General features: G+C 39.6%; 1 protein-coding gene across 1 annotated transcript; it reads right to left on the reverse strand.

Annotated features, from left to right (window-relative positions):
• Positions 1-852: 852 nt before the first annotated feature.
• LOC117989720 (putative uncharacterized protein DDB_G0271606) lies at positions 853-22,522 on the reverse strand. The gene is made up of 6 exons (XM_069504043.1): positions 22,409-22,522; positions 20,571-20,709; positions 19,808-19,881; positions 4,625-4,750; positions 2,078-2,488; positions 853-1,728 (listed from the first exon to the last, which is right to left on the reverse strand). Exons 1-6 carry the CDS (start codon positions 22,418-22,420, stop codon positions 955-957), a joined length of 1,536 nt encoding a protein of 511 aa, XP_069360144.1. The 5' UTR covers positions 22,421-22,522; the 3' UTR covers positions 853-954.
• Positions 22,523-24,335: the final 1,813 nt, after the last annotated feature.

Below are 24,335 nucleotides of genomic sequence, written 5' to 3' on the forward strand. Positions count from 1 at the left end.
GTGAGGCGAGTAAACTAGCCCGTTCAGTCGGAGCATGAAGAAGCAAAATGAAAAGGCGGATGGGCGAGTTATCTTGTTTTATTTCAGTTCGGGATCGAACAGTATATGTACAAGAATGTGGAAGTGTTCATTTGTACAACTATGTATCTACTTATTTACATTCGCATTCATTTGTTTGATTAAACTTGCGAAAATCCTCTTTCATTTCATTTATTTATTTGCTGGTCTCTACTTACATAATGGTATATGGACTGACATGTATTGTAATTTGATAAGGTTTTATTGTAATACGCGGGCATCAGCTAGATGCCCGCGATTTACGTTTTTAAAATCCCATGGGAACTTTTTGATTTTCCGGGATAAAAAGTAGCCTATGTCTCCGATCCGTTGCTCCGTTGCGGCGTGATTGAAAGACAAACTAATAAAATCTTGTGCTCATCTTATTTTGCCCAAAATTAAATTTCTAATAAAAAAAGAAACACTTGCTATTATTTTTAAATATTTTATAAAAGAAACAGGTAATAAGCATGTAAAGTAGGTACAACATCACAGATCGAAGTATTTGTAAGTATTCTTATTTTATAATGTTTTTATAGTTATTATGATTATAATCGCTAGATATATTTGTAGTTTCTATAACTTCTATGTTTCTTACAGTTACAGATAAGTATATTTTAAGTGCTTGCAAAAGTATACTTTTAATATTTATATTAACAAATAAGTACCATGTTAGGTACAAGTGCTAAAGTATAAAATAGGCGATCTTTTAAATAACTTTTTTGGCACTTCTTATAGTATTTACAAAAAAAATAGAAATGTTAGCATTTTAATAAATAGGTAATTATTTACGTTGTCTTATAAAAATATTTTTCTACAAATTATTAAATTAAGTAGGATTTTGGAGAAGGTACTCAGTCATTGAAGATTTTAATAAATTCTTATCAAACAGCAGAGTTAATGTTGGTAGTCACCGAAGAGCGAATGGGCGAATTTTCCAAAATATTGTATTGGTGGGAAAGTTGGCGAAGCGGCGGGCAAACCTTGGTGACCCAAACTTTGGACTTGAGGTTGGTTTGAGCTCAAGTTGGGTTGAACAATCGACGCTTGTTTGAAGTAACTTTGTCTTTCAGGGATAGATTGCTTCGACAGTATCGATTCGGATTTTTCAACGTTAAATAACTGTGGTTGTTGGTACGGTTGATGTGTTGGTTGGATTTGGTACTGAGACTGAAGTTGATCTTGACTCTGTTGAGGTAGAGACAAGCTTTGCTGTTGCAACGCCTGTTCTTGCAACTGTTGATATACGAACTGCGGTTGTTCTTGGTACTGTACTTGCGATTGTTGAGGTTGATACTGTAATTGCGGTTGTACTTGTTGATGAGCAACTTGTTGTTGACCTTGGTATTGTATTTGAGGTAACTGTTGAGTGGGGTGTTGTAGTTGATAACTAATTTGTAGAGGCTGTGATTGATACTGTTCTTGTTGAGGTTGAATTAACTGTTGAGGTTGTTGATATTGCTGTGGGCGAATCAACTGTTGAGGTTGTTGATATTGTTGGTGAATCAACTGTTGAGGTTGTTGATATTGTTGAGCTTGAAGTTGAGCCTGCGCCAGTGGTTGCTGATGAGTTTGCTGCAACTGATTGTGGTCGTAAGAAGGCGTTGCCGTTGGTTGGTTGACGCTAAATCTGGCATAGCTGAGAGCATTTTGCTGTTTATCATTGATTACCTGTAAGAAGAGGAGAATAATGTGTAAGTATTACATTTCCATCCAGCACAGTTTAAACTTAACAACATAAAATAATCCTGATTGACTGACAAACTCATAAATGCCCAATCCAAACCCAACCTAGAAATTTTGCACAGTGGTTCCCTTCATAATGTAGACAGGCAATAAGGCAAGATTCACCACAATCCCCACGAGATAGGCGATAAAGAGAATTCCTATTACTATTATTGAAACATTATTGGAACTGGCACGGATATGGCTTGCATTACGGAAAACAGGCTACTTTGTACCGCTTTTAATTGTAAAAAAATAAGAGGAAAGGCTTTAAGATATAAGGTAAGTAGCACACCTGCTGAATGACTTGTTTTTCCAAAACCTGCGAAGGTGTCGGATGATTTTTCAAATCTCTTTGCTCCGGCTGTAGGTGATTCCTGCCTTGGAGATGTTCCTGGCGGTATGTGACGGCTTGCAGCTGGTGCGGCTGCTGGACATACTGCAATTGTTGATTGCCATACAATTGAGGAACTTGGTTATATTGGACTTGCTGGAGAGGACTTGCAGTGACTTGTAAAGGAGCCAAGTTTTGTTCGTATGTTTGTTGAACGAGGACTTGAGGTTGGGCGTAGTTTGGTTTAACTAGCTTCTGGGGTTTTGTGTTGTATTGTAGGGCATTTGGTGAAGGTAGTGACAGCCTGTGCTCGGCGTAGGCCAGGTTTGAGGGCACTGGGGCTGATACTTCGTAGGTTGTTGGTTGTCCAAACTGGAAATGAAAAAAATACGATTTAAGTATAATTAAAGAAAAAGCCATGCTGCGTTTGGGCCCTGGGGCTTTAGTTAGATAGTTCTATGGTTAGAAAGGCTATAGTTAGATAATTTGTGTTTTTTTCGGATGAAGAGTTTACGAATGAAATTGTGAACTCTGCATTTTTGAGAATAAATTAACTTCAATAATAATTAAATCTAAATGTAAATCTACTTTTCAGTAAATTAATACTCTATACTATAGTCTTCAGAACCAACAGAATACAATGGAATTTATGAATAATTCCCATATGAAATTGTGTCTACGTACCTACACATGAGTTTGATATCCTAAAGGTTGGTTGGGAAGATTATAGGTTTATCAGATTCCTTACCCTGGACTGGTAGATGGAGACGGGCGAGTACAGGTGGTTGGCGATAGCGGCCTGGTACGAAGGGGCCTGTCCACTCAGCAGATCAGACACCTTCGAGAACTGAGGCTTACCCTGGACTGGTAGATAGAGACGGGCGAGTACAGGTGGTCGGCGATAGCGGCCTGGTACGAAGGGGCCTGTCCACTCAGCAGATCAGACACCTTTGAGAACTGAGGCTTACCCTGGACTGGTAGATAGAGACGGGCCCGTACAGGTGGTCGGCGATAGCGGCCTGGTACGAAGGGGCCTGTCCACTCAGCAGATCAGACACCTTTGAGAACTGAGGCTTACCCTGGACTGGTAGATAGAGACGGGCCCGTACAGGTGGTCGGCGATAGCGGCCTGGTACGAAGGGGCCTGTCCAATCAGCAGATCAGACACCTTTGAGAACTGAGGCTTACCCTGGACTGGTATATAGAGACGGGCCCGTACAGGTGGTCGGCGATAGCGGCCTGGTACGAAGGGGCCTGTCCACTCAGCAGATCAGACACCTTCGAGAACTGAGGCTTACCCTGGACTGGTAGATAGAGACGGGCCAGTACAGGTGGTCGGCGATAGCGGCCTGGTACGAAGGGGCCTGTCCACTCAGCAGATCAGACACCTTTGAGAACTGAGGCTTACCCTGGACTGGTAGATAGAGACGGGCCCGTACAGGTGGTCGGCGATAGCGGCCTGGCACGAAGGGGCCTGTCCACTCAGCAGATCAGACACCTTTGAGAACTGAGGCTTACCCTGGACTGGTAGATAGAGACGGGCCCGTACAGGTGGTCGGCGATAGCGGCCTGGTACGAAGGGGCCTGTCCACTCAGCAGATCAGACACCTTCGAGAACTGAGGCTTACCCTGGACTGGTAGATAGAGACGGGCCAGTACAGGTGGTCGGCGATAGCGGCCTGGTACGAAGGGGCCTGTCCACTCAGCAGATCAGACACCTTCGAGAACTGAGGCTTACCCTGGACTGGTAGATGGAGACGGGCGAGTACAGGTGGTTGGCGATAGCGGCCTGGTACGAAGGGGCCTGTCCACTCAGCAGATCAGACACCTTCGAGAACTGAGGCTTACCCTGGACTGGTAGATGGGGACGGGCGAGTACAGGTGGTTGGCGATAGCGGCCTGGTACGAAGGGGCCTGTCCACTCAGCAGATCAGACACCTTCGAGAACTGAGGCTTACCCTGGACTGGTAGATGGAGACGGGCGAGTACAGGTGGTTGGCGATAGCGGCCTGGTACGAAGAGGCCTGTCCACTCAGCAGATCAGACACCTTCGAGAACTGAGGCTTACCCTGGACTGGTAGATGGAGACGGGCGAGTACAGGTGGTTGGCGATAGCGGCCTGGTACGAAGGGGCCTGTCCACTCAGCAGATCAGACACCTTCGAGAACTGAGGCTTACCCTGGACTGGTAGATGGAGACGGGCGAGTACAGGTGGTTGGCGATAGCGGCCTGGTACGAAGGGGCCTGTCCACTCAGCAGATCAGACACCTTCGAGAACTGAGGCTTACCCTGGACTGGTAGATGGAGACGGGCGAGTACAGGTGGTTGGCGATAGCGGCCTGGTACGAAGGGGCCTGTCCACTCAGCAGATCAGACACCTTCGAGAACTGAGGCTTACCCTGGACTGGTAGATGGAGACGGGCGAGTACAGGTGGTTGGCGATAGCGGCCTGGTACGAAGGGGCCTGTCCACTCAGCAGATCAGACACCTTCGAGAACTGAGGCTTACCCTGGACTGGTAGATGGAGACGGGCGAGTACAGGTGGTTGGCGATAGCGGCCTGGTACGAAGGGGCCTGTCCACTCAGCAGATCAGACACCTTCGAGAACTGAGGCACCGGTGACGCGTAGATTTGCTGAAACGAAAAGATATAACTTTAGAATCTTTTAAATTGCGGAGTAAGTTTTTGACAATTAAATATCACTTGCTTTAACGGTGAAGAACAACATCACGAGGAAACCTGCATGCCTGAGATTTCGCCATAATGTTCTCAAAGGTGTCTTAAGTATTATACACTGGGCCACTGTAGTTAACTATTGCCTAAACCCTTCTCATCCTGAGAGGAGACCCATGCCCAGTAGTGGGATGTTCACGATGATGATAGTCAACTATCACCACCCTAATCACCACCCATATCATAAATGCGAAAGTGTGTTCGTTTGTTAGTTTGTCCTTCAATCGCGTCGCAACGGAGAAACGGATTGACTTGATCTTTTGTATGGGTATAGTTTGAGACCTTGAGAGTGACATAGGCTACTTTTTATCCCGGAAAATCAAAGAGTTCCCACGGGATTTTTAAAAACCTAAATCCACGTGTACGAAGTCGTGGGCATCAGCTTATATAATGAAAAAATAATATTTTCTAATGATACCCCACTCATCCAAGTCTGCTAAGGTATTCAGAAGTTACGTTGGAATAAATAAATGTATATACGTATACCCTAAAAATATTACGCTCCTTTTTTGGGGGTTTTTGGGCCAAGCCTTCCCGCCCGCTCCGTGATTTGTGTGCCAATTGCCTAAAACTGACTTTCTATTTAAGGAAAGTTAAGACAAAAAAGCTTTTTTCTTTCTTTCCAGGATATCAGGCAATGCGAACTGCGCCCCGGATCACGTCTCCCGGCTAACGACATTTTGAAAAACCGGTCAAGTGCGAGTGGACTCGCATTAGAAGGGTTCCGTACCATCATACAAGAAATAATACTTTTTAATAATTTTTTTGTAATTTGCATGGCGGCAATTTTGAGATTTTTATTATTTTTTGTTATAGTGGCAATAGAAATACATTCTCTACCTATACGGTATAAGAGATAGCCCGTCGACAGACAGACAGACGGACAGACGGACGGACAGTAGAGGCTTACACTGGAATTCATTGACAAGATAGGGGCTTCTTTAGAGGATGATACAAACGACATGTGTCATATTCAACATTGTGTGGTTGTTTTAGAGTTTAAACTATTGTGAGTGATTTCCATTATTTCAACGGCTATACTCACGTATCCAGTCGACGTTAGCCCGACTAGTTTCGAACCCATCCGGGGTCCTTTATAAAGGGAGTCAGTTAGCGCACGCGTCGCGTTTAATTTGTGTGGCTGTGTATGTCTTCCAAATCGACCTCTAAAGCCCCTATCTTGACTATGAATTTCGGTGTTAAATAGGGTCCCGTTACCCTTCCCTTTGGGTATGGAACCCTAAAAACCGGCGCTTCTTTCAATGCAAAACTTTGTAAACCTTTTTGCGACGGAACCCGACGCTTAAGTGGAAATATAAACTAAAGTTAGCCAAAGCTATTTAGAGCGTACTGTCAAAGTTTTTACACGAAATAAAATGTAAACAAAGTGCTACTGAGTTAGTTAAGGGTGTTGGTTTTTCTTGAAAATTATAGTTTTGTTTGTACACTGAAGTTGCAAGGAGCAAGCTTACTTAGCTAAAAAATTCTAATGGTAGGGGAGCCCAGGAGGGGATTTAGGGATTAACTCGAAACGTCAGATTAAGACAAGGCAATTTAATTAGATGCAGAAAAGTGCGCATTTCATTGATGTGACAATTTGAGCGTAACATAAGGAAATGGGAGAGTCCATTGATGTTGGAATCCCAGTATTTATTATTCTAGGGGAGAGTCCATCACAAAGTTTCAAAAATCAGCCATGACTTTTGGTTGCGTCCTAATCGTCAGTTTTTTGAATAGGAGCTAGTTGAGTGTTCAATTATAAATATTTCACTTCTTTCGGTTCTATTTTCACTTTTTTTTAAATTTATAGACTCACGCTTGGACCTGGTGGGAAGTTATAATGCAGCCTAAGATGGAGCGCCCCCTTTTAACCCTTCCAGCACCACCAGATACCACACCAGGATATTGTAGAAGATGTAATTAGTTCGAAATGATCGTATAGTAATTATCGCCGGGTAGCTAATCTATCTTCGCACTTATCTTCTATCTTATATTGTAGGATTAGCGATTGTGGTCAGCTCTGAACACCTGTGGGTACCTTCTGGGTATATACAGGGTGTAACCAGAACGCTGGAAAACGAAGGCAGGTGATACTACTGATGATTACTGATATGATAACACCAAAAAAAAACGCGAAAAAATCCGAAAAAAAACCTATATTTTGTAAAAGTTCACGACATTATATTGCAAATAGAACATCTGACTGATGCTAGAGATCAACGAATGTTGCATAAGTAGGCCATTTGGAGTCAATGCCATGTCATAGGCGGGGCATTAACCCGAGTTTTGCACGCTATACATTGCGGGGTTGAAAAATGCGATATCACTAAAACTACGAAATGAGGCAAATGGTTATTGGTATTGGATCGTTTAAGATTTTGCTATCGTTCTGGTTACACCCTGTATCTAGCGATTACACGATTGCAAATTAACCAGGTACAGAGCTATGCTGTGGTTTAAATCTGTGGTTCTGATGTTTGGAAGATTACTAGCTTATTACCGCGACTTCATCATCATGGTAATCAACCTATCGTTGCGCCCCGGTTCACTACTCTCTCTCCTCGCAGAGTGACACATACACACATACATACACCCATCACACACACACACACACACACACACACAGGCACACACACACACACATACACACACACACACCCTAGAGAACATGGGGAACATGCAGCTTTTCTCCCTTCACCGTTTAATTTATTAAAACGCCCATAGCTTAGAAAAATGCGTCGCGAGGAGAGGCCCTTTGAAAAAGGTCTCCGAATGGGTTACAAACTAGTCGTTCTTACTTCAATCACAGTTTTACAAAAAACTGTGCTTCGACCATCGATGGCTTCGACTAATCACGTGAGTCCAGCCAGTTATTATTTGTTAATACAGGGTGTAACCAGAACGCTATCAAAAACTTAGCGTTATTGTTGTACTACCTAAACACAATCCAATACCAATAACCATTTGCCCCATTTTGTAGTTTTAGTGATTTTGTATTTTTCAAATCCGAAATGTATAAAACCGAGTGCGTGCAAAACCGAGTGGCCTACTTAAGCAAAGTTCGTTGACCTCTAGCGTCAGTCAGATGGTTTATTTGCAATATATCGGATTTGTTGTTTTTTTCGCGTTTTATTTGTGGTATCATAATATCTGTAATCAACAATGGCCCTACCGCGGTTGTTTGACAGCTACAATGTCACGATCGCAATCATCTCTGATTGGTTAATGCTCGCTCACTATTGGCCACAATGCATTGTTGCAACAAGAATCGCACAAATTCAGCCAATCAGAACAATTGAGATTGTAATAATGATTGATGCAGGTTTTAGACAATCGCCCTACTGTACTATTTTGTCTTCGTTTTTGCCTACATTCTGGTTACACCCTGTATTTATAATTCAGAAAAGTAAGAGGTCTTCTTAACCACTAGGCCGGCGCGGGGCGATGTGTTGATCATGAAGATGATGATGATTACTAGTTATAATAAGTTCGCAATAATTTTCGATAGTTCAATGCAGGCAATCGGGGTTGAGATTAGGAGCAACAATAGTTATCAGTGCACTAATAAAGCCTCAGCTCCGAGCTCCGAGCGATTTAGTATTTAGCTAGGCTTTGCTCGATTGTATTGGATTGTTTGATTGGATTGTATAGCTAACGGGTATGTTGATCCTATGATGCTATTGGCGTACTGTTATTCCGGAACTATGTTGCCTTTTCAATCACATCCGTTCATTTAAATTCCAGTACCCGTCGTACAAGATTTTACGTCTCACCAAACGAAACCAAATTCGAGAGTCGAAATACTTCCGCGTTACAGTAAAATGGACCTAAACAGCCTTGAATTGAAGTCAAATATTCAATGCCACTGATTTTAATTTCGCAATGTTTTCGCTTGTTGGAGTTGGAGCGCTGGCTGTAGAAGTGTAGACAAACTTGAGCTTTAAAACAAGGCATTTAAGATCCAGTTTACTGTAACGCGGAAGTATTTCGACTCTCGAATTTGGTTTCGTTTGGTGAAACGTAAAATCTTGTACTACGGGTACAGTACGTTTTTAGACGTTCGAACCTGTACGCTTAGTATAAGATTTTACGTCTCACGAACGTTTCTAGAATTCGAGAGTCGAAACACAATAACGTCAATTTTAAAGGAAAACTATCGTGGCTAAGTAGGGTTCACAGGTTAAGGAGTTACATCTGTTATTGTACGTAGATATTATGAGTTGCATATTAATGTATATTATAGTTTTATTGTATCTATTGTATTTGTGATTGATCGTAATCCTATTCGTTTCATTTAGTTAAGAATTTAGATTGATTTATTGTTATACTAGCTGACCCAGCAAACTTTTGAGTACGGAACCCTACACTGCGCGTGGCCCGCCACGCACTTGGCCGGTTTTTTATAGTCAGTTAATAAAATCGTGAGGAATTTCTTTTTTGTGTTTAAAATGTATATCGTTTAACGTAAATCAGATTACGTCTGTGGAAAGCCAAACAACCGAAACGAAAAACCAAAGATAAATCGCGATCTTGGCAACGATATATCACTGTCACATGTGCCACAGGAACTCTTTAATTCTCTTTGATTACAATTACATACGGATTAAAGTATTTTTAATTTTTTGTTAAGTATTTATTTTGGTTTAGTATTTTTTTATTATGTATTTTTCCGGGTTTGTGCCACAGTTTATTCCGGCGCTTCTACTTGAGGTCTTTTGACTTTGACGCTCAAGTATAAGAGGAGCCGGCACAACCTACGTATCTCGCGACAGGCTTGCGACAACAAGGCGTAAATCTTGCGATCATTGCTGTCAAATGTCCGGCTAGAGAGAGACAGCAATAGACACAAAATAAGAAGAAGAAGAGAGACAGCAAATGAACTGGCGGATTGCTACTGCTGTCGCGTTGCTGTTGCTACTGCAAAGTTTTACGTAATCACTCGCCGTACGTATAAATGGTAATGTGTGGCATAGCTTTTAGAAACAAAAGTTTTTTCTTTTTTTCTTTTTTCTTTATTCTATTATATTCTTTCTTTATCTAAACATATAAAAGGATTGACTGTCTGACTGACTGATCTATCAACGCACAGCTCAAACTACTGGACGGATTGGGCTGAAAGGCACGCATATAGCTATTATTACCGTAGGCATCCGCTAAGAAAGGATTTTTGAAAATTCAACCCCTAAGGGGGTGAAATAGGGGTTTGTTATGGGGGGAATAAGCTAGTCTGTTATAATATAATGAGAAGATGTAGTTACTAGTTACTGCCCACTCCTGAAGAAGTCAAATGATATAATTATTTCATGAAAGAAGCACCTCAAATCAACAAAATGTTCTATTGCCAGGATTGAATTTCACAACCTGCTTAGTAAGTTTAAAATACGAACACGAATAATCAGACCCCGATTCCTGGCAGGAACTAGATTCACAGAAAGTTCCCGGGGAGTAGGTACACCATGGTTCCAAAACGATAACCTACTTACTAGGCTTCTAGCAGTGATTTCCAGCGTTTAAGCGAAGACCATAGTTTCGTGTTTGATGAACAAACATAAAGTTCGCTTTGAACCCGATTAAATCCATTGTAGTAACGGTAAATACCTATAGGTAGTTCGTTTACTTAGATAACTCGACCTTTCTACCGACTGCGCCAAATATAAAAAACAAAGATCCCGACGAATTGAAAACCTCCTCCTTTTTTAAGCCGGTTAATAAAAAGAAGATGACTGTTGTGGCCATGTTGCGGCTATGCATAATAAAAACTGACTGAACACTATTGGAATTTGGAACCACTTCAGTCAGTCAGCCAGTCGCGAGACCTATTTAGAATTTACAAAGACCCGTTTAATTTCGCGAGACCCGTCGTTTAGCGCGGCTCGCGTCATTCATCGCGGAGCAACTTGCGAGGCGCGAATGAAAATTACGTCGCAATAAATACGATAATTTTAAGGTAAATTATCCTCCGGGAATTAATTTAAACTAGTTGGGTGAAAAGTTAAAGATGAAGTTATATAAAGTTGAAGATAAAATAAGTAGAGAATAACATACCTATATTAAGTATACTTATTAAAACTCAGTTGAGTATTGTACCTACTAACTATTGAGTTAGTGAATAAGTATGAGAAATATCATGTCGTATCACTCTTAATAAGTAGTAGAAGGTTGCCAACGGGACCCTGTTACTGCCTTCGCTGTCCGTCAGTCCGTCCGTCTGTCTGTCTGTCAGAGGGCACACAGAGTGTATAACTGTATACCTACTCATAAAAACAAATGATAAAAATTTCAAAATAGCTGCCATGTAAATTTAAAAAATATTAAAAAGTACGTAATCTGTGTAGTACGACGGTACGGAACCCTACGCGTGCGTGTCCAACTCTCATTTTTGATCGGCTTTTTTTAGTTTTTGATCGGGAATATATTTTTTTATTTCAGAATATAGCCGGAATTTATTACGGAATCCTAAAAAGGATAGATTTTAGACATTCCCTCTGAACGAAGCCTGGCAATCAGCTAGTCATCAAATAAAAAAACTATGTTCCAAACCAAACCAGACTGAAATTCTCAAACCTATTAGCTTCCCCTTTTATTTAGTCACTTTTATTTCTGCAGTCATTTGTTATTTAAATTCGTGCCTCCAGTCCACTCCACTCCAGTCTAGCTCTAATTGTTCCTTGTTAATTATCTTTTTGTCTGAGTGTGGTGTTTTATTGCGCGCTATGTTTTACAGCTGGCTTCGTCTGCATAATACGGTCATTACGCTCGCGCTTTTTGTGATGGCCTCCAAGTTTTCTTGACAAGTTCTTATGGGTTGGTTTAAATTTTCCAGAGCATTATTATTAGGCGTGAATTTATAAATTACCTACTTGAGAATTGAAATGAGTTTTGATGAAAAAAAATTGGCCAAGTGCGAGTGAGGGCGCACTGAGGGTTCCGTACTACAATCGTATTTTATCGACATTTTGCGCGATAAATCAAAAATTATTATGCCTAAAAATAAATAAAAATCTGTTTTGGAATGTAGTACAAGTAAAGGTCTTTTATATGGTACCCCACTTGGTATAGTAATCTTACTTTGAAAGTAGCAATATTTGTTCATGAACACTTTTTTCTTGTGATGTAATCACAAATTCGCAGTTTTCAATTTTTTTCCCTCATATGTGCTATAAGACCTACCTTTCTGAAAAATTTCATGATTCTGTCTCCGGGATGTACCTATAAGCTAACTCTGTACCAAATTTCATTAAAATCGGTTGAATGGTTGGGCCGTGAAAAGCTGGCGGACAGACAGACAGACATACAGACAAACAGACAGACACACTTTCGCATTTATAATATTAGTATGGAGTATGGATTTAATCAGAGAACCTACTAAGTACCGAGTTAATTGAGCTTTAGTTCGACCGCAATTCACTAATTATAAAATACGGATGTGGTCTAAATTGATAGCTCGCTAGATCTCCCACGTCACCGAGTCATGAGAGACAAGCTATCTGAATGTAATCATCTACCTTATAATAACTACCTATTAGCCAGATACCATCTCATCTATAGACACTTCACTTTCATTTGATGAGCACCTCCACGCTCGAACACTAGCCGTCCAACCCACAGCCAACGGTCAAAACTAACTCCACAGTTCTACGTTCCACGTTCACTTATGCGAAAGTCAAATTCAAATAATTTATTCAAAGTAGGTTTTATTTACATTTTTTGATAGTCAATTGTTGGATTTGTAAGAGGTGATAATTAATTACGTAAACTTAAAACTTTTTAAAGCTATGAGGGTTAAACGCACCCAGATCTGGGAAGAGCTTACAACAAAGTCAGAAAGCTAAGATGTTCTTGTATGTGTGATTTTAGTAACAAAGCAGCCAAGTGCGAGTTGGACTCGCAGACGAAGAGTTACGTACCATACTGCCACTGTCATTTTTTTTAAATTTTCATAGCGGCCATTTTGATTTTTACTTTTTATTTTTAAGAATATTAGCCAATGATGACTAATATTCCCCTTTCTCCTCCTAACTAAGTGTTAAGCTGGTGCGACAGGAGTACGACAATAGTGCAACGGGTGGGGTTTGAACCGTCAACGTTTCGGTTTGAAAGTGAGCATAAGGGACAAGGAGGAGACATGAAATAATTTGTAGGGAGTCAAGAAGGCGCCCCGGGAAAACGTCACGAGCAAGTACCGAACGGGCGCTCTCCCGCGATTGGGCCCATAGATTGGTGGCGGTGCCGAAAAAACCCAGGAAGAACTCTGAGTGAACTCACAAGGACTGCGATGTGGTCTATATGTTATGATAGTAATAAATAATTATATTAGGTTCGTAAGTAATTCTTTTGAATGTTAGTTTAGGTTTATATGTATTAATTTTAAATGTTAGGTCAGTCTTCAGGCTGTGGTAGTAATTAATAATAAGTAGGTATATAGGTATTTTTCAAAATGTTACATTAGATATAATTTTTTTTTTATGAAGTACATATTATGTTACACTAGCGTATTAGGAATAAGCCTGTAAAGCTAGATGTAAGTGTTGCAAAAAAAATAAAAAAAATAAAAAAGAAGAAGAAAGCTACGGAACTCTACCTTATGCATGTTTTGCCACACTTGACCAGTTTTTGGTTGAGCTGTCTGAGCTAGCTCGGCGGCAGTGTGGGTCGCGCCTTACCCAGTTGCATCATGATCACTTACGTAAAGTGCAGCTCGGTTGTCATTAGATCGAACTTGTTTCCCGCCGGAAAAGGGTACATGTTATATATTACATTATCGCCTTTTTAGCCTTCGTGTTAATAACTAATGGGTGATTCAGATTTAATAGTAAGTACAAGAGCTGGCGAACCAATAATATAAAGTATTTGTACAGTTATATTATATTATAGAGTTATCTACTTTTTTTTTTAAATTTTATTTGTCACAGAACCGCCTACAGAATTACACACCTAACTTACATAATATAATGTTTTTGAGTTCTATAGGTCTAGTGTAACTCAATTTGCTGTGTTGTACAGTGTTTCATTTAATCAGATGTTTCAATAGAATTTTTTTTTTTTTTTTTTTTTTTTTTTTTAATACAATAAAACTTAAAGCTAGCCTTATCTAATTACTATATAAATCATGACCGCGTGGAATGGTGCCAAGAATACTGGCTGCATTTCCGCGCTGGACAGCTAGGCTGATCCGCTGCGCAAAAAATGAGCCAGCCCTTCTGTCACCAGTTGAGGCTATTAATCGCGGTGAAATGTCTCGTAAAAAATTTTTAGCACTAAGACTCCATGGCCCCAGGGTCTCCACGGCAAACGGCACAAAAATGTAACTCTCTATAAGAGAGGCATACTTGCGCCGCTTGCCGTTTTCAGCTGTTTCTGCTGCGGCTCCCGGTCTTGATGCTGTCTTCCTGATATGACACGGGGCCAATGTGTCAACGCAAGTTGCGTCCCACATTAGCGCCCGTCCCCGTTCCCAGGGAACCAGCGTCAATCCATCAGGTCTCTTGCCATCATCCCGACTAATCCCTGCCGGCTCAATGAGCGCAGGAATATTTATGGTGGCAAGAGCTCTTTTAATTGTATCGTTAAGAGAGCCATGCCTAAACAGCCTACCGGAGCTCCTTTGGCAAGAGAGTCCGTGGATTCCAAATTTATCAACCTCTTTTCCACACGGACATCTGTGCTGATGGCACAGTGGTGTTCCCAATCTGAGACCTAGAGCCACACGAAAACTTTCGTTATCTAAAAGTGTGCCGAGATTTTTTGATGGCAAGGCATGCAGCCAATACCCAGATTCCTTTTCGGATAATGCTAGAAGCCTGGCACGATCTCTGTCACTTGTAAGATTTTGAACCAAATTCGTATGTGTCAGTTGAACCAATGGCAAATCCCAAAGTTTTTGTGTAGTACGTTCCTTCGGGATGTCGACATTGGGACATCTGACCTTCCAACTCTCTAGGGCCTCTGTGGCATAGGTCAATGATGAATTGGATTTGAGAATTTGAGAGCTAAGCTCTTTTATACTATGCACAGAGGACAGAAAAGCCGGAAGAGCTACACTGGAAATTTTCCTCACGCCGATGCCACCGTACTTGACCGGTAAAGTTGCTTGGTTCCAGGAGTGCTCATCAAAAGTTAAATTTAGAATTTGTTCTAGTGTACTTTTAAGGGTGGCATCCATGTTATCGAGTAGTCCATGAAATTTCCAAAAGAATTATGTTAGCATTAGAAAATTTATGTTTTAAAGGATAGATACTCTTAAGAGTTTTTCAAAGCTTGTAGATACCTAAGGAATTGAAATAAATATACTTTCTCTCTTTGATTTTCCGGCCTATTTCCTTCCCCGGGATGTAAGCTAACTCTGTACCGAATTTCATCAAAATCGGTTAAACTGCTTGGCCGTGAAAAGCTAGCACCCAGACAGACACACTTTCGCATTTATAATATTAGTATGGATTATTAATTCATGTTTATACGTATTTAGTAAAGATGGGCGTTATTGGCTATTTCTGGCAACGGTTAATCAATAGGTATTTAGTTTCAATACCAATATTGATAACCGTTGCCGAATATCGGTATCAGAGTTGTGTTTCAACTAATTTAATATGCGCAAAGCGCAGCGGTTTCCGTAGTAGTAACTAAGCTAGCTGCCGTATCAATACCGTCTGTATAGCTAGCGCGCGCATATTTCACTAAAATAAAACCAATTTTACTTTCATGAATATCGTGAAGTACCTAATCACAACCTTAAGTTCATAGCAGCAAAGTTTAATTATAATGATCATTGACATAGGTCAAACTATGTGGACGCCTGCACGGATAGTTTGCCACAGTCCAGTTAATCAAAAACATTTCACGACGATTGAAAAACCAAAGAGGACCTTATCTCTATTACTCTAAGGCTAACTGTAATAAAATTGATAGATCAAAGTGTAATGGACAAGTACTTGTACAGTTAAGCCTTAGCGTAATAGAGATAAGGTCGGCTTTGGTTTATCAAGTTCTTAGTTACTAAGCCGGTAGCCAATAACCGCTCCTTCTCAGCTTTCAGTGAAAGAAAGAAAGAGAAGGCATAATTATTGCGTTTTTAGTTACCAAAAAACCAAACAATGCATTATCAGTTGCCAGTTGGCAGTGTTGCGTTGTCAGGTGGTTCGTCATAGATGTTAGCTGAAAACCGTTGCTAGCCACGACAATAACGCTACGGTACGCTATAGGCACGGCAGCGGTTTTCAGTTAAGTTAAGCTATAGCGGACACGTCATGTCTAGTATTTAGTATTCTTCACAAAAATCTCTTTGACTATAAAAGCATTAAAAAATCAAACGTCACGACAAAAGCCTGTAAAGCCAAAAAGGTAACATTTCACTGAATAGCCACTGACAATATCAGCGGGTCACAAAACAACCAAGCCAAAAAGTCCACTGACAGACCGACAGCATTTTCATGCAGTTATTTCAATCTATATCCCACACCGGGTCATAAAATTTCGCAGATTATTTCACGCTGGCCGAGCGGGTGCCCGGGGCGGTAGGTTAACCACGTTTTTCCAAAAATTTTAGGGGATTGACTTTTCGGACCCGTAGCCACCATAAATTATATTGATCATAGATCTGTATTGTAACTCTATTTTAAAGTATAAGTATAAGCTCAAACTCAAACTCAAATTATTTATTTAGAATAGGTAAAATTTTACGCTTACTGATGGTTAAAATTTTAATTTAAAACTAAAGCTACGAGGAAGCTAAGAAAAAAGGTAAGCTATAAATACAAAAAAATACTGGCTTTTTGTGATCGACTTCTGGAACCTAGGCAAGTTGTGCAGCTCAATGTTTCTTTTGTTTTAACTAGATATATTGTTAAACTAAGGATTTTTGTAAGTCAACCTCATTCATGTTGGAGTCATTAATACCACACCGGGTCATAAAAAAGCGAGAAGAGAGACGCCAGGACAGTAAGTAAAAGTTTAAGAAAAAGTTTTAGAACAGCTTGCGGAGCTTGGCTATGAGTTGTGCAGTTTAACACTTTTTTATTTTAATTACAAGTTTTAAACTAAGGGCTTTTGCAAGTCGATTCGAGCGAGAGCTTGGGGCGGTAGGCTTACGACATTTTCCGGAAAATTTTAGACGATAGTCCGACTTTCGGGATCTGTGCGTGATTTATGTCATGGATTTTTATGATAACTCTACTCTAAGGTATAAAAAACATTAGCTACAAAAAATTGGGACTTTTAGACTGGTTCCTGGAACGCTTAGACCTGCTTTCGGAACTTAGTCATGAGTTGTGCAATTCAATACTTTTTAATTTTAATAAGAAGATATTAAACTGAGTTTTTTGCAAGTCGATTCGTAATCGACCGCATTTTCACGTAGTTATTTTAATTTATATCCCGCATTATCTCATATTCATACCTGAATTTTTCTTGGGAGGTGAGAATCGAGATATTCCAAATTTTTTTATAAGATGGCGACCCTAAACGGAGGGAGCGAGTGAGCGAGTAATTTATCGAATTTACTCGCATTCACTCCATTCCGATAAACTTAATAAACTATGCTGTCGGTGGAAAATAAACGAAATGACATAACGACGCGACGCGACGGCGGGACAGCGTTATTTTTATTAAAGTTGAAAATTCAATAATCGATAATCCGATACATCGAGCGCTTGTCATTATCAATGTTATTTGTAATCAACATAAAAACTTTCGTCAAAGAAGCTACATAATGATCGCTTCTGTGACTTACTTTTTTCGGTACCAAAGGTGACATGTTGAAAGCCTGAAGCACCTGTTTTTTCTTGAATTCATTCATTTATTGTTTCCTCCCAAATGAGAGAAAAGCCCTATACCTACTATTATGTACAAGTTTTGACCGAAGTTTAGTTTAAAAGGACTTAATACCGCTTTATACTCTGCTTCGCCACGTTCTTCCAATGCTCGGTCGTAAATAACTTTATTTACAGCCTGGATGGAAATGTACCAATTATACTTGGCATAATATTACTATAAATCTGATCTTTGAAAAGAGCAACCGCCGCGTTTCTTGCTAGTTTTTCTTATTAGGAAAGGCTTTCGAAACCAGCAGTGATAGTGCATTTGACGATTCAAAAGTTTATTTAAATGAAAAACATTTCTATTCTATTTCTATTTAAAACTTTTTGTTTTTGATTTCTAGCCCGTTTAGCGTAATTGACATTTACCTATGTAACACAACAAGACATGTTATATAAAGTTTCGGATAATTTTACATATTCATACGACACATATATTATAAACATAGTAGGTGAGTTATTTAAACCTGGTCAACTTGTTCTTTATATCGAAAACTTGTCGTTTGAGTGGAAAAGCGGACGCGATGTAACGCGTGGTCCATATACGTGCGTTACATCAGAGTATGTAACATTTTCCTGTTCTATGTAGGTTCTATGTCACATGTCCAACCGGCTTTAATTATATCTGTACACATCCAAACGGTCAAAGCGGGTTGCGAAGCTGAAGTGATTGCCACTTCAGCTTCGCAACCAGGCAGGGCACATAGTTCGTACAACTGATAGACGTAATGGGGTTCCAAGGTGCTAGAATGGCGACCTCGCACCGGAAGACGCAGCGTTGGAAGACCCCCCACTTGGTGGACGGACGACATCACAAGAGTCGCAGGGAGCCGCTGGATCCAGTACCTACTCAGAGTCGCTTAATCGTTACTTAAGTTTAGTTTAAACGAGACTGAGCTATGTAAATCTCACATAAATCTGTCTCGTTTTAACTCAATCTTAAGTAACGATTAGCGACTCTTAGTACGGCAGTTAAACTTATTGGAACTATCGAATCTGTCAAGCAACTCATTACCAAATTATTAAACGGACCTATGGTATGTCTCAATTAAAAAACTAAGAAAAACTTTCAAAAATAAATGAGAAGTTTTGATTCTAATTAGGATTAGACCGGAATTAATTAAAGTGGTTTTAAATGAATCGCCTTGACCTAAGCTAACAAAGTAACATAAAAATAAATATACCTAGTAGGTACAACAATAGAAGTTGAAGGCCCAGTTTGGGAGAGTTACTTCATTATTTAACTAAGTATAATGTTTATTATTAACTAGCTTATGCTCGTGGCTTCCTCCGCCTGAACTACAAAATTTGAAACCCCTATTTCACCTCTTTAGGGGTTGAATTTTCAAAAATCCTTTCTTAGCGGAGGCTTACGTCACAATAACTATCTGCATGCCCAGCCTGATCCGTTCAGTAGTTTGAGCTGTGCGTTCATAGATCAGGCAGTCAGTCAGTCAGTCACCTTTTCGTTTTATATATTTAAATATATGTTAAACTTAGTTTTGAAGGTGGTATGTTATTGTCAATAGAATGAGAATATTTTTTATTCAATTAAACTTTTACAAGTACTTTTGAATCAACAAATGCATCTACCACTGGTTCGGAATGCCTTTCCTACCGCTACCGAGAAGAAACATCAAGAAACTCGGCTTTTCAAAGATTTGATATGCAATATCATGGCGTGTATAAAAGTAATTGCAGGCCCCGCGCATTGCTGGAGCGAGCTGCAGGCTGGCTGCAGGTCAAATCCACGCTCTTTTGTCATTTACATAATCTTAGATTGTGTAATACAATTAAATAAAAGTTAATACAAAAACAACCTTTTAATGAACGCTGAAATATTATATTAAAATTGTTTTTCTGTCGCTTGGTATATTTTAATGTTGTAGCATATCTATATTTATATTTATGAACTTTCTCCTCTTAAATTTGAAACTCCACTCGATACGATAGCGATCTCACCCGGACTATAATAACGAATCGATTGACACCACCATTCACCAAAATCGGCCCAGTAGTTTAGGCGCTACGGTGGAACCGTGGAACACACAAGTACAAGTTACAAACATACACATATACCTATTGACTGCTAAACTCAACCCTGCCTTTTGGCTTTGCCGTATTTTAATAAGTACTTTTATTAACTCACTTGTGTCGGAGATTTGTCAGGTAATGCATTGTTGGAGTCGGCGTATTCTATTCCGCCGCCGAGACTTGACGACGCTGAAAATAAAATTATTAATTGTAGTAAAAATCAAGGAAAAAATGATAAGATGCATAGAACGAGAAAGAAATTAAGGAATATGAAAATGCCTTATTTTGGATCAATGAATCGAATAAGCATGTAAAAACGAAAAAAAAAACTGTGATAGCCTAGCGGGCAAGACGTCGCGTCGGCCTTTTCGAGAGGCTCGATACAGGCATGCACCTCTAACTTTTCGGAGTTAAGTAATGTGCATTTTAAGCAATTAAGTATTAGCACTTGTTTTAACGGTCAAGGAAAACATTTTTTAATTTTTACTGTGGGCCCTTGTGGGCCCAAAAAAGTACAAATCAAATTGAGAACTTTTCGCCTTTTTTAGGGTTCCATACGGAGGGGAGTGCCAACGTGATTCTATTACTATGCCTTCAATGTCGGTCCGTCTGTCCGTCCGTCTGTCTGTCAATGGGCTGTATCGCATGAACCATAATAGATAGAATTAAAAATTTCACAAGGAGTGTATTTCTTTTGCCGCTATCAAAAATAATGAAAAACCAAGATGGTGAATTTCAAAATGACATTACAAATTTTAAAGTTATATCTTGTACGATGATACGGAACCCTTCGTGTGCTAGTCCGACTCGCACTTGACCAGTTTTGTTTTAATTAGGTTAAAAAGAAAATGGATTGAGACAGTAAATATGATAGATACCTGTTGGTATGATGGGTGCCCTCTTTTGAAAGCCGGCGTTTCCTTCCGTCAATTCTCTCTTGTCGGTTTTCTCTTCTTTTTTATTTTTCGTTTCCGCTTTGGTGGCATGGCTGACCGCCGCCACAAGAAGGAGCCCCACCTAATACAACGTATTAACTTGATTAGTCCATACTAAGAGTACACAATAATTATTATTATAAATGAGAAAGTTTGTCTGTCTGCTAGGTTTTCACAGTCTATCCACTTAACCAATTTTGACAAAATACTACATACTATAATAGATAGCTTGTATCCCGAGTACGGACTCAGGCTACTTTTTATCCCAAAAAATTCAAGAGTTCCCAGGGGTTTTTAAAGCTCGTTTAAGGGTTTGACACACACAACGGACAGAGGCTACTTTTTGTAACGGAAAGTTCCCAAGGGATTTTTTAAAATTGAAATTCACGCGTATAAACTTGTAAAGCCACGGGCAACATCTAGTAATTTACAATTTTTATCCTAGGAAAACAAAGAGTTTGCTTGTGATTATTAAAAGAAAGCTAATTCAAATCAGTACCCTGGTTATAAATGCAAAAGTGAGTTTGTTTGTTGGTTTGTTAGTTTGTCCTTCAATCACGTCGCAAAGGTGCAACGGATTGACGTGATTTTTGCATGGGTATACATAAAGACTTGGAGACACTGGACCTGGACATAGGCTACTTTTATCCCGGAAATTCTAAGAGTTCCCACGGGCACGAGAGGTACGGACTCCTACAACCCATCATGGTGGGAAAAGTTGCCGGAAGGTGACGCCCTTAGTAGAATAATTAAATGTACTAAAGAGTAAAGGCGCTAGTTATCACAAACATGTTATCCTAAAAGTTAAAATACCCTAGTAGAGTCATTTGCAGAACGATCTGGGTTATACTCATATAACGTGCTCCATGAGGAAACTAACTAACATAAATTAGAAATTCCAAAGTTCAGTCAGTCATCAAAAGTTCAAACAATTAAATTGAAGTCGGAACCACCCCTAAGTTGTAATAACAAAGTCACACGTCTGGAAACACGTTCCAGATAATATATTCTGAGCCTCGATAGCTCAGCGGTCAAAGGAGCGGACTGCAATCCGAAAAGTTGGCGGTTCAAATCCCCGCCCGTTGCACTATTGTCGTACCTACTCCTAGCACAAGCTTTACGTTTCGTTGGAGGGGAACAATTAGTCAGCATGATGAACTTGGCTAATATTCTTTAAAAAAAATAGCTTATGCCCGCGACTCTATCCTCGTGGATTTAGTTTTTTAGGGTTCCGTACCTCAAAAGGAACCATAATAGGATCAGTTTGTTGTCTGTCAGTCAGTCTGTCAAGAAACCTACAGGGTACTTCCCGTTGACCTAGACTCATGAAATTTGGCAGGTAGGTAGATCTTATAGCTGACATTTGGGGAAAAATCTGAAAACCGTGAATTTAGGGTTAAATCACAAAAAAAATAATTGTGGTCATGAACTAATAATTAGTATTTTCAACTTTCGAAGTGAGTGACTATATCAAGTGGGGTATCATATGAAAGGTCTTGACCTGTACATTCTAAAACAGATTTTTCTTTATTTTTATGCATCATAGTTTTTGAATTATCGTGCATAATGTCGAAAAAATACGACTGTAGTACGGAACCCTCAGTGTGCGAGCCTGACTCGCACTTGGCCGGTTTTTCGGGATTGCTCCGTTCGGTATGATTGTTGGACAAACCAACAAACACACACATTTTCGCATTTGTAATATTAAAGTAGGATAAACACTTTCAATTTCATTTCAATTTTCAATTTCAATTTCAATTTCAATTTCAATAAAAACTAACCGCGAACTTCATGATCACCCACAATCACTGCACAATTATATTAATATATAATTTATTAATATATACTGCTTAATATATTATGATTTGTTTATATGAGCAGTCACTCGCGCAGCTTTTACTCGGGGCTTGCGTATGCGCAGGCCGGCTGCGATCCGTCGCTTATATGGCTTTCGGTGCCGACTTCACACTGGGTAATGAGGACTCATATAACATTATATGTAACAGTATCAATTATTATATATTATTAGATTACAGTTAAATATGATTTACTTTTTTAAGGAGGTTCGATCCCGGGCACGCACCTCTAACTTTTCGGATTTATGTGCGTTTTAAATGAAAATGAAATGAAAATCTTTTGAAATGAAATGAAATGAAAATGAAATGAAATGAAATGAAATGAAATGAAAATCTTTTTTTATTCGTATAAACTTTTACAAGTGCTTACGAATAGTCGGATGCATCTACCACTGGTTCGGAATGCCTTTCCTGCCGAGAAGAACCAGCAAGAAACTCGGCGGTTGCTCTTTTCAAATATTTGATATAGGTACAAAATTATGCCATGTATAAAATAGTATTTGCAGTCTTGTGCGTTGCTGGAACGAGCTGCAGGTCAAATCCACGCTCTTTTATCATTTAGATAATCTTCAATTGTGTAATATGCTTTTTTCAGGAGCATATTTTTAATAGATTTTTTAAACTTGTGCAAAGGTAAGTCCAAAATAGTTTGCGGGATTTTATTATAAAAGGTAATACCCATACCCACAAATGACTTTTGGACTTTCCTGAGGCGGAAGGCAGGAGCTGCAAGTTTGTCTCTGTTTCTAGTTAGCCTATTGTGTAGATCACCAATTTTCTTGTAACTAAGAATATTTTGTCTTACAAAAATTATGTTATCATAAATATATTGAGAGGCTACAGTAAGGATATCTATTTCCTTAAATTTCTCTCGAAGGGAATCGCGTGGTCTTAAGTTATAAATTGCGCGTATTGCCCTTTTTAGTAATACAAAAATTCTCCCAATATCTGCCGCTTTACCCCATATTAAGATTCCATAATACATAATACTATGGAAGTAAGCAAAATATACTATCTTTGCGGTTTCCACGTCAGTTAACTGCCGAATCTTTCTAACAGCGTAAGCGGCAGAGCTTAATTTGCTAGCAAGAGTTGATATATTTAATTAATTAAATATCACTTGCTTTAACGGTGAAGGAAAACATCGTGAGGAAACCTGCATGCCTAAGAGTTCTCCATAATGTTCTCAAAGGTGTGTGGTGAAGTCTACCAATCCGCACATGGCCAGCGTGGTAGACTATGGCCAAAACCCTTCTCACTCTGAGAGGAGACCAGCGCTCTGTAGCGATCCGGTGATGGGTTGATCATGATGATGATGAGACCATAGTCCGCCACTCTGGACAAGTGCGGATTGGCAGTCAACACACACCTTTGACTCTAAAGACCTAAAGCCTCAATAGCTCAACCGGTATAGGAGTGGACTGAAAACCGAAAGGTCGACGGTTCAAACCCCGCCCGTTGCACTATTGTCGTACCTACTCCTAGCACAAGCCTGACGCTTAATTGGAGAGGAAAGGGGAATATTTGTCATTTAACATGGCTAATATTCTTTATAAAAAAAAAGAGCCAAGTAATTTCTTTCTACATTAGTAATAGTCTTACTACTTTGGTGTATTTCGCAATGCTATTAACAGTCAGTCTCGAACAAAGATTAGCCGCCGATCGTTTAGCGTTTTTTGTTACATAAGATTAATAATGTACCACATTCACCTCCTCGCGTATTGCAACAATTCTATTACCGAAAAACTACTTATTGTATGCAAACCAAATAATAAATAAAATAGGAAGTAGGTGTGCAATTATAGTGCTTACCTAATGTGCAATTTTGGCTTCCACTTTCAATAATTTACTA

Source organism: Maniola hyperantus, chromosome 16, assembly GCF_902806685.2.
Source record: "Maniola hyperantus chromosome 16, iAphHyp1.2, whole genome shotgun sequence".
Taxonomy (NCBI): domain Eukaryota; kingdom Metazoa; phylum Arthropoda; class Insecta; order Lepidoptera; family Nymphalidae; genus Maniola; species Maniola hyperantus.